Source organism: Galeopterus variegatus, unplaced genomic scaffold, assembly GCF_000696425.1.
Source record: "Galeopterus variegatus unplaced genomic scaffold, G_variegatus-3.0.2 Scaffold694, whole genome shotgun sequence".
Classification (NCBI taxonomy): Eukaryota; Metazoa; Chordata; class Mammalia; order Dermoptera; family Cynocephalidae; genus Galeopterus; species Galeopterus variegatus.
Genome location: NW_007726805.1, coordinates 250,478 through 261,930, shown reverse-complemented (window position 1 = coordinate 261,930; position 11,453 = coordinate 250,478). Strand labels below are relative to the sequence as shown.

At 39.3% G+C, this 11,453-nt stretch overlaps 1 protein-coding gene across 1 annotated transcript in view; it reads left to right on the top strand.

Annotated features, from left to right (window-relative positions):
- Positions 1–599: 599 nt before the first annotated feature.
- Positions 600–11,453, top strand: part of FAM20B (family with sequence similarity 20, member B) — a 29,736-nt gene continuing 18,882 nt past the window's right edge. The window contains exons 1-3 of the mRNA XM_008571510.1: positions 600–1,113; positions 6,771–6,857; positions 10,151–10,260. Of these exons, the coding sequence (XP_008569732.1) occupies positions 737–1,113; positions 6,771–6,857; positions 10,151–10,260 (574 nt within the window). The 5' untranslated portion in view covers positions 600–736. The remainder of the gene's footprint in view (positions 1,114–6,770; positions 6,858–10,150; positions 10,261–11,453) is intronic.

The window sequence follows — 11,453 nt, the reverse complement described above, 5'->3', positions numbered from 1 at the left end:
AGTGGGGAGCTACTTAAGTAGAGATATACATGTCTGGGTGTTGTATTTAAATACATGAGCAGCAGATATGGCATATCCAGAATTGCTGGGTATTTAGATTGGGAAAAAGAGTTATTACTCTCCTCTGCACCTTCTTTGGCATTTTTAGAAGTTCCCGTCTTACAGAGTGTCATGAAACTTATATTGGGGGGAGATGAGAACTGGAAAGTTAGCAAATGCTGGTGGTTTTGGATATTAAAAAGTCCTTTATAGATTTTGAAAGGTAAAAATGAAAGTTAAGGAATTATACATATCTTAATATCTTGCTTTCGTTGTGTTTTTTTTTCTTGTTTTGGCTACTACGTGTGTGTAGCCAGCCAAATGGCTCCTAGATGGCTCTGCTTTCCAATTAAAACAGGAATATTTTCTTTAAAATTTTCAGTGTACCTTGCTCTTATTAGGTCTTTCCCCAGACTAGTTAATTTTAAATTATCTAGTCTTCTCAGCTTAAGATTAGTTAGGCTAAAAGGGTAAGTAGTGGCTTGCAAAAAATTCAGGGGTGGAAGGACAACATTTCTGATTGAATTTTCTGATTGAGTTTTGCTTTATATTCGGGCTTGCAGGAATTGTGGGAGGCGCTTCAGTGAAGAAATGGACCAGTGTTTATAATCATGGGATCTCCTTGCTAACCTTCGCCACCTGCTCTTCCTGATAAGTGAGCGAGAGAGTGGGTCAGGGAGAAGGAAAAGAGATCAACATGAAGCTAAAGCAGCGAGTTGTGCTGTTAGCAATTCTCCTCGTCATCTTTATCTTCACCAAAGTTTTCCTGATTGACAACTTAGATACATCAGCTGCCAACCGGGAGGACCAGAGGGCTTTTCACCGAATGATGACTGGCTTGCGGGTAGAGCTGGCACCTAAGCTGGACCACACCTTGCAGTCTCCCTGGGAGATTGCAGCCCAGTGGGTGGTTCCCCGGGAAGTGTACCCTGAAGAGACACCAGAGCTGGGGGCAATCATGCATGCCATGGCCACCAAGAAAATCATTAAAGCTGACGTGGGTTACAAAGGGACACAGCTAAAAGCCTTATTGATACTTGAAGGAGGACAGAAAGTTGTCTTCAAACCTAAGCGGTAAGTCTTCATCTTGGAAGCTATACATGGGTACTTCAAAAAGTTCATGTAAAAATAGAATTAAAAGATAATACAAATCTTTCCATGAACTTTTTGAAGTACCCTCCTATGTGTTAGTTGGTTGATTTGTTTAATTTGGGATTTATATAAGAGCATTCATTTCCTTCTCTCGATATTGTCTTCAATAAAATGAGGTAGGTAGACTGCAAGATCTCTGAAGTCTTTTCTAGCTCTTAAAGTTCTGGACTCTTTGAGTAGGGGAAACTTACAGGAACATGTTTTGGTTCCATATAAGACTGAAGTTTTTGACAATTAAAGCTACCCTTGATTTTTATCTACCATGTGCCAGGTGTTAAAATGAATTGGTTAGGAAATAAGCAACTTGTCACCAAAAATGTGCAATTAAAGACTGTATAACCACAGGGCAGGGATGCTGTAGAATTGGAGTTATGCAGAGTTGGAGTGGGTTTTGGATGTGTGACTAATGTCCCTTTCAGTGCTGAATCTTTGATTCTTTCACCTGGGTTTCATTTTTGTTTGTTTGGTTTTTATTAATATACTTTTTTGTGTGCAAGCATTTTAAAGTTTACAAAAAAACTAAGGGGAAAATACAGCAAATTTATATTTCCCTATTGTTAACGTCTTCCATTATTGTAGTATATTTGTTACAGTTGATGAATTGATGGGCCTATATTAATTATTAAAGTCCACAGTTTACATTAGGGTTCTCTCTTTGTGTTGTGCATTTTATACCTTTTGACAAATGTGTAATAATATGTATCTACCATTATAGTATCATATGGAATAGTTTCCTTGCCCTAAAAAGCCTCTGTGCTCTACTGATTCATTCTTCCTTCCCTGCCGCTAAACCCATGGCAACGATTTTTTTTTTACTGTCTCCATAGTCTTGCCTTTTCCAAATGCCATATAGTTGGAATCACAGTATATAGCCTTTTCCAGATTGGTTCCTTTCACTTAGTAATATGCATTTAAGGTTTCTATATATCTTTTTGTAGCTTGATAGCTTATTTCTTTTTATCACTGAATAATACTCCATTGTCTGGATATGCCACAGTTTATGTATCTGTTCACTTACTGAAGGACATCTTGGTTGCTTCCAAGTTTTGGCAACTGTGAATAAAGCTGCTGCAACCATCCATGTGCAGTTTTTTGTGTGGACATAAGTTCTCAGTTCAATTGGGTAAATATTAAGAAGCATGATTGCTGGATCATATGTTAGGAGTATGTTTAGTTTTGTAAGAAACTACTAAACTGTCTTCCAAAGTGGCTGTACCATTTTGCATTCCCCCCAGCAGTGAATGATAGTTCCTGTTGTTCCATATCTTCATAAGAATTTGGTGTCAGTGTTTTGGATTATAGCCATTCTAAAAGGTGTGTAGTGTATCTTCTTGTTTCTTTCACCTGTTTTAAGCAAAGAACTGGGCCATTTTAGTTATCCCAGTAACCAAAAGGTATATATGTTGTTAGTGATTCCTTTGGACTTCTCTAGGGATCTACAGAGATAACTCGTGTGGCAATTCTATGGTATAGTTAACTTTTTAAAAAAGTTCCTCTTGTGTATATGAATTTGAAATAGGTTAAGTTGGTTGTGATTTGTATATTTTCTGCCAGGAGTTTGTTACCAGTGAATATTTTCAAAGTTTGTAATGTCGAAATTTTTTGTGTACCAAGCATTTTTTTCATTCCTCAGTGGAGCTTTTGAGAGAATTATAACATACCTTTGATTTTCTTGCAGGAGTGGGAGAAGAAATATGGGAAAAAATTGTACGAAATTCAACTCCCTTTATTGCCCAACTGTCAGTAGATAAAAGGCAGCCAGAGAACGAATGTATTGGGATCTCAGAAATGGAAGGTGTCTTTGTTTGCCTGGAACTTGGAATTATGATTTTTGGAAGATGTGGAAATTAGGAAAGTTAAAAAATGCAGTACATTTTTGGAGAATAGAAATCCTGGGGCCGGCCCGGTGGCGCACTGGAGAGTGTGCCGCTTGGGAGCATGGCGGTGCTCCCGCCGAGGGTTCGGATCCCATGTGGAGACCGGTTCCCGCTCACTGGCTGAGCGCGGTGCAGGCGCGACACCGAGGGTTGCGATCCCGTTGCCGGTCCCTGGTACGGGCGGGACACCGAGGGTTGCGATCCCGTTACCGGTCAGTAAAAAAGATAAAAAAGGAAAAAAAAAAAAAAAAGTCTGATTGGCTGGTAATGTGGAAAAAGTATGGTTATGTGGGCCTTGGGATCTAATTTCTGTTGCATGCACACCATCTAGCAGGCATTACACTAAACACTTTTGTATATATTAATGCTTTTAGCCTTCATGGGCAGGTTTAACCCTCATGGGCAGTTTTAGTTCTTATCTGCATGATAAGAAATGGAGGCTTATAAAGAGTAACTAGCTTCAACAGATCACCTCACAGTAATCAGTGGAGCTGGGGTTTGAACCGAGAACTGTCAGAGTTGTAAGCAGCTTGTATTCTGCTGCATATGTTAGTTTGTTTGCCATCCCCTAAGTGTGATGATGTGGAGTGTCATCATCAAAAATGCTAATTTAGTTTTGGAGTATGGTCTTTACCTCTTGATTTGTAGCCTGAGACATTAGCAGCTTAAGCAGAACGATGGAAGGAAGGTAACTAAAAACAAGAATTAAGTTTACGTAGAAAGAAATGAGTTATGAGCATTTTGTGTTTAACCAAGAGGAGATCCTTTCCCCACCCACCACTTGTACACAGGAGAATTGAGGTTGATATGGGACAGCAGGAAGTTTTAGAAGACAGATATTCCTGACAGTGTGCAGTGTTAGACCAGGTGCTTTGCAGATAGTTCTGGGGTGTTTGGACAAGATATAAGTGGAGGGAGGAGAGATCAGACTGATGAGTAGGGGAGGTGGCAACAGATAAATGCATAAAACTTAGTCACTACTTGCTTCATCTCATATCTCTTACTACCCTGCAACCTTCCCATTACCTTCCTCTTCCTGATCATCCTGAAAACCACTTCCATTCTTCCCCTAAATACCCATATTATCACTGTGGTCCCCAGCTTGAAAACATCCAGGGACTTCCCACTGCCCACCATACAAAACCCAGCCTCCACAGCCTAATGGTCAAGCCCCTCACAATCTGGTCTTCTTCTCTATACCCAGCCTTATTCTCCCTTTGCTCTTTGTTCCTGTCAAACTGGTCCCCCACTCTGCCACCATCTTCCAAACAGCCCATGTCCACTTGCAGCCCCAGGGCACTCTCCTCCCTCACCCAGCACGTTATATGGATCTCTGCAGTAGGTGTTAACTCTCTTAGTCACTGCATATACTGTCCCATGCTGCTTTATACCAGGCAGTATCATAGGTCGGGGGAGGTGGGTATAGGTTTAAGTGCTTGTAGAAATTGACTCCAGTCCCTAAGCACCTATCAAAATGCTGTTCTGACCCCAGGGCCTCAAAAGCTATTTAGTTCTGGTGTAAGTGCAAATTAATGTCCTTGGTCAGACTCTGATGTCCTTCACCAGAAGGATAGGAGTGATTTATTGGCAGGTACTGTATGAATTTTGCTGCTCTGTCAGAGACTTAAGATTGATCATTCTGCTGAGAGGAGGATCTAAGTCCTTACTGTGAAGTCAAGACATGCACCTTCCTTTAATAGCCACTTGTGGTTTCAGCATTTGTGTGGAGCCTGGTTGTCCATGTCATACTCTCGGAAATAAAAGATATGTATAGGTATATGACATATATAGGAATACAGTGACCCTTTCATTTACACATTTTGCTTTACATTATAAAAGTGATTTTTATTTCAATGTAGCTGTATCTATTGTGGAAGTAAATTGACTTAAACAGGCAAAAACTGCAGTTATGGTAGAAAAGGAACAAGAAGGCAAGGGCCTAAGAGTGGGTAGAAGTTAAGTGAGTGATTTTAGGAAGTTCTGAAAGGAACTTAGACATTGGCTAGTCCAACTATTCATTTTATAGGTGAGAAAAATGAGATCTAGAATTCTGACTTTCCATATTTAACATAGCCAAAACATGAGCTAAGGATTCAGATCTTCTGGCTTCAATACATTTCTTTCATTTTGATTCTTGTTCCTTTTCCTTTCCTCCATTCCTCTCTAGTCCACCCCCAAAGTTCCTAGATTCCTCTAGGGTTTTACATTTCACTCTGAGCAGCCTTCAGATGTATTGCGAAGTTCTCTAATGATTCATTGAAAGGAAAGTACTGCATATCACCACATATCTTCCTGTGGCTCCACTGGAGTCTTGAAAAGCAAAGTATTCAAGGACTGTCCTCCAGCTGTAGTAGAGAGAAAGTGCTTAGATAATGTCAGCTTTTGCTGCAGTGGTATTTAAAAATTGACTTTTAATTTAGAGGTAGCCAATATAAAACTAGGTAGCCTAAATAATCCTTTGCATTAGGAACAGAAAAATACATTTGGGTGTATTAACCATGCTAAGAAGCAACTGGTGCCCAACTAGATGGTGATGCATAGCTGTCTTTTAACATAAATGTTTCACCGCTTTACCTTGAAGATGTTTTGTGGACACGATTTCCCTTTATATTCTAAGGTCATTTAAGTTGAAGATCACTGAATTTTAGTACTGTTTTCCACTTCCCCATAGCTCTTTCAGCAATTGAGATCTGACTGTCCTTAGTGGAACTGCTCTTCTTTACTTCAATCTCAATTTATTTCTATTTTGCAGTTCTCCTCTAAAGCCTGCTAGATCTCTTTTTGACTCAGGAAATGCAGGTGAGAAATAGAGGTTATGGTTGAATTAAATATATTTTTCTTCCCAACTAACAGGTTTAAACTGTATCTTTTTAAATGATTAGTAGAAAGAAATATGCAAGTTTTCATCATCCTTTGTTTATATCATGCATATGATATAAAATCAGAATGCAGTTTGAAATGAAAAAGACCTTAGAAATTACCTTCTAGTCCAGCCCCTAATATTGTAGGTAAGGAATCTGAGATTCGGAGAAGAGAAAGGTTTTGTTCAAGGTTACCCAGTCAGGTTATGACAGAGGCACACCCAGCTCTCACTGCTAGTTGGGAATTCCTTCTACTACATCACCAGAAACTTGAAAAGAGAGAATAAGAGTGGTTATTCAGACAACTTTTTTCAAAGGCACCTTTGCCCTCTCATTAACAAAAACAAGTGTCAAGAAATTTGAACATTTCTTATAAGCCTTAACAAAGCCATTCTGGTAAACAAAAATTTTAAGTACAAGTTTTTCTTCATTTCTTCAGTTCAGTCTAATAACCATTTTAGTAGGCATTTATTGAGCACCAAGTATAGGCTTAATGCTGTGTTGGCAATGCAAAGGTGATCCTTGCCTTCCAGAACGTGACCTTGTAGTTGTATTTAAACTACATTGAAAGCCCTTTAGAGGGGTAAAAACAACATATTCCATGTTTTATTCATAGAATGATTGCTGAGGAAGATACAGAATTCCTACTTTCCTTCCCCACCTCATCTTCACCCCAAACACCAGCAATTCATGCTAATCCACAGCTGGTCTCAGGGTTGGCAGAGAAAATGTCTATAGAGCAGAATCAGGCTTGCTAAAGTTTGTATTCTACCTCTTGTGCTGTCACCTCTGGTATTGATGTAGTTCATGTTTCCATCTGTGCTTCTCAACCACTTTGCAGGTATGGCCGAGACTATGTGGTAGAAGGGGAACCATATGCCGGGTACGATAGACACAATGCAGAGGTAGCAGCCTTTCATTTGGACAGGTATGTGTAATCACAATAGGTTATGTTCATTTTGTTTCCTTTCTAAATGGGTGCAACACTAATAACTTTGACTTGTTACCTATTTTAGATAGCTGATTGACTAGTTCCATTAAATTTGTATGAGTCCCTCATAATCTGGGTGGCACCAGTAATACCAAAGAAAGAAGTTTAACTCCAGGCTTTTTTAGATCATTTCATTCCTGGCCTGCCCTCTGTCATTATTATGAGTGAAGATATTCTTGGTAAATAAAATAGCAGGATGAAAACCAAAGTTTGAAATCAAATCCCTGAATTGAATTGGTCATTAATAGGGCCTGGCAGACCTGTTGTTTGGTTTGATTTTTAAGTAAGTAATACTGACTTATCCCCGTATGCTGGAAACATATAGCATGAAATGTATAATGAATTTTATTGTTTTTTAGGCAAAAATGCACAGCTTCAAAAGCCAGAATAATTCCAAAAGAAAAATAGATATGAATTCTAAGTTTACAAGTTAACTAGGAATATTAATATTTTTTTTCATCAGGTTGCTAGTTAGGAACCTTGTAGATGAATTGTCTGGTATCCCAGTTTCTCTTCTAACCTGCTCTTTCATCAGCACATTGACAGACTTTAAAAGAAATTATTCACAAGGGCTGGTCCGTGGCTCACTCGGGAGAGTGTGGTGCTGAGAACACCAAGGCCCCGGGTTCGGATCCTATATAGGGATGGCCGGTTAGCTCACTGCTTGAGCGTCGTGCTGCCAACACCAAGTCAAGGGTTAAGATCCCCTTACTGGTCATCTTTAAAAAAAAAAAAAAAAGAAATTATTCACAATATTTTCTTCATCTCAATCCCCTTCCTATTTCGCATTTGTTGGACACTGGCAGCACATGAAGATCCTCATTTCCCCATTTCCATACCAATATTCTATATTATCCAACGTACTAATTTTTGTTAATCTAATATATGTAAAGTGATATCTCATTGTTATTTTATTTTCTATTTCCCCACAGTTACTGGCAGAGTTTATCTTTTCATAGCAGGACACCTATTTGTCAACTTAGAGTGAAGGATTCTTTGTACAGAAATCGTTACTCTTGATGTTAATTAAATATAATGTTTTAATTTATGGTTTGTGTTTTGGGGGTCTTGTATTTAAAAGTCCTTTCCCCGGGCCGGCCCGGTGGTGCACTGGAGAGTGTGCCGCTTGGGAGTGTGGCGGCGCTCCCGCCGAGGGTTTGGATCCCATGTGGAGACCGGTTCCCGCTCACTGGCTGAGCGTGGTGCGGGCGCAACACCGAGGGTTGCGATCCCGTTGCCGGTCCCCGGTACTGGCGGGACACCGAGGGTTGCGATCCTGTTACCGGTCAGTAAAAAAAAAAAAGACAAAAAAAAAAAAAGTCCTTTCCCCCCCAAAACAAAAAGAAAATAAATGAAATTAGGAAAAAAATCAAAGTCCTTCTCCACCTCAAAGTCTGAAAGATATTCTCTGGCCAGTCCCCTTCTCCCTTTTGTTAATGGCCACCCTGGCCAGTCTCAAGTAACACTGTGATATTATTGCCTGTCAGCACTAAAGTGACTCTGTTCTTTGGCCTGATAGTGGTTGATGGAGGGAAAAAATACTGTGCCACCTTCTTTTCCTTCCGTGGTTCGTGACACTTTTCTGATTTGGGCTGCTGTTTCTCTATTATATTCAGACTTAACTACCTTCTCTTGCCTTAGGGACTTCTCTCTATTTTTATGTTATTTTGGTGGATCTGTTTATTTCCTTGATTTTGTTTTGTGGCTTTTCTAAGATTGGGTTTAGGATAGAATCAGCAGCCCTAAACAATGGATTATTTGTTACCTAGCCATTTTTACAGTCTTTCTAATGACATGGGAAAAGGTTTATGATACGGTGATGAGTAAAAAGCAGGATATAAAACTGCATACAGGGCCGGCCCGGTGGCACACTGGAGAGTGCGCCACTTGGGAGTGCGGTGGTGCTCCCGCCGAGGGTTCGGATCCCATGTGGAGACCGGTTCCCGCTCACTGGCTGAGCGCAGTGCAGGGGCAACACCGAGGGTTGCGAGCCCGTTGCCGATCCCCGGTACGGGCGTGACACCGAGGGTTGCGATCCCGTTACCAGTCAGTAAAAAAAGACAAAAAGGAAAAAATAAAATAAAATAAAACTGCATACAGTATTATCTCATTTGTACGTGTAGAGATAAGTATGACAGTATATGCTTATATATACATGCAAAGGAAAAAATGCTTATATGCCAAAATGTCAGTAGTTATTTCTGGGTTGTGGAAATATTTATTTGTTGTTGATAATCTTTATTTTCTTCATTATAGATTTTCTGTGTGTTCCAAATTCTGCCCCCTCCAACTTTTCTTCAGTAATTATATATTTTTTACCAAGAAATTTTATTTTTTAAAAAATGATTGTTTTCACAGGCTGGCTGGTTAGCTCAGTTGGTTAGAGTACAGTGTTATAACACCAAGGTCAAGGGTTGGGATCCCCACACCAGACAGCTACCAAAAATAAGGGTTTTCAACCATAAGGTAGTACTTTCAGGCTGTTAGAGAGAAATTTCTTCAAGTGTATCTATATTTAAGTTGTCCTGTGGGTTTATTCTTTTAGATCAATCTGAATGATTTTTTGTCAATGTGCTGTTTTATCCAAAGCTTTGTTAGTTGTCTTTTTTTTTTTTTTGGTTTGTTTCTTTTTTTAATATTTTTTTATCTTTTTTTTTAAATCAAAGCTTTGAACCCATGTATGAGTTTAAGCCCAATTGATTTTAACGCTTTATTAAAACTTATTTTTAATTTTATTATGAAAATTTCTTTTTTTTTTTTTTTTTTAAAAGATGACCGGTAAGGGGATCTTAACCCTTGACGTGGTGTTGTCAGCACCACTCTCAGCCAGTGAGCGAACCGGCCGTCCCTATATGGGATCCGAACCCGGGGCCTTGGTGTTATCAGCACCGCACTCTCCCGAGTGAGCCACGGGCCGGCCCAATTATTATGAAAATTTCTAACGAACAAAAGTAGAGAAACTATTGTAATGCACCATCCCTAGATTTAGCAGTGTTCACATCTTGCCAGATTTGCCTTGTCCTTTTTTGCTAAAGTGTATATTAAAATAAATTACATACATCTTGACATGAAACTTCTAAATATACATACCTCTAAAAAGTGAGATTTATCTACCTAGCTATATATAATACCTTTACACATCTAACATGTATAACCATAATTTTTGAGGCTTTTATTTAAAATACATCCCCAAAGATTTTTCTCTTCTGTTCTTCAACCTTCCAAACCAGGATTCTTGGTTTCCGCCGAGCCCCTTTGGTGGTTGGTAGATTTGTTAATCTGCGGACAGAGATCAAGCCTGTTGCCACGGAGCAGCTGTTGAGCACCTTCCTAACTGTAGGTAAGGAGATTATAAAGGACATTTACATAGGGGACTAGTTAATATGTTAAATGGGACATCATTGAGCAAGCTGTCATGGCTTTTAGGAATTAAGAACTCGGGAATACAAAAACAAATCAGGCAACCTGTTCACAGGTTACTGGAGAAAATGGATCTGAAGGAAATTGAAAGCTGTCCCTACTGTGCATTCTCTTGTGTCTGTAAAATAGGAAGTGAGGTCATTTACTGATAGTGAATATGGGTGATAATTTTATTTCCTTCTGCTTGGTCTTATAGCTAAGTTTCAAACTCAGAATTTGGCCTAAATTATTTTATTGTCTGTATATCACTGGCTGTTTTTTTTTTTTTCATATACATGTGCTTTCTTGGGAACTGTCTCCTTAGAATTGGGGAAACCTTAAGGCAACTCTGTAAGAGTCAGAAATTCCCCTGTAGGGTTGCATTTGGGCCTGGAAGATCACCACTGCCTCCTACTACTCTGCACGGGTTAGCCTATAACTCATTGTGCATGTAACTGGCTATGGTGCCTCTGGCCTCTGTTTTCCATTATCATTCTGAGGTAAGGGATCTGAGCTAAAATTCTCATTCTCATGGGCATGATGAGAACGGGAAGAATTTAGGGTACTGTGAACTTTTGTCTCAGCCACTTCGTGATGACTCTTTTTCAGTGATATGGTGCTCTGCATTATGGTATGACTATTGAAACAGATATTGCAAGGTGAACTTCACCTTGCTTTTAGCTTGACTGGTAAGGTTTACATTTAAAATTAGGTAAAGTAGAATGTTTAAAGGACTAGTGACGGATTCATCATTCAGAATTTAAACTTATAATACTTGGGAAATCCTTTTCTTATAGATAACTGAAAGCATACACAGTGTCACTGATTTGGTTTAGATATTTTCTAGTCGACTTTGGTTGTTCAATTTATGCTCAGCAAACATGAATTCTTGGTGGGTGCTTGGATATATTTAGAGAGAGAGTAAGAAGAATAAGCCAGGGACCCTGTTCTCCAGAGACTTACAGAAGGTTAACTCTCATATGTGGTATGAAGTATGGGGAAGGGACAGGCCAGAAAAAGGTTTGTAGAGGAGGTTATTAACACTCGGACTGAGTATTGAAGAATCAGTACGAGTTACTCAGGCAGCAAAGAAGAAAGGGAATTGGGCAAAATAATGGGAAGTGATAATGGGAA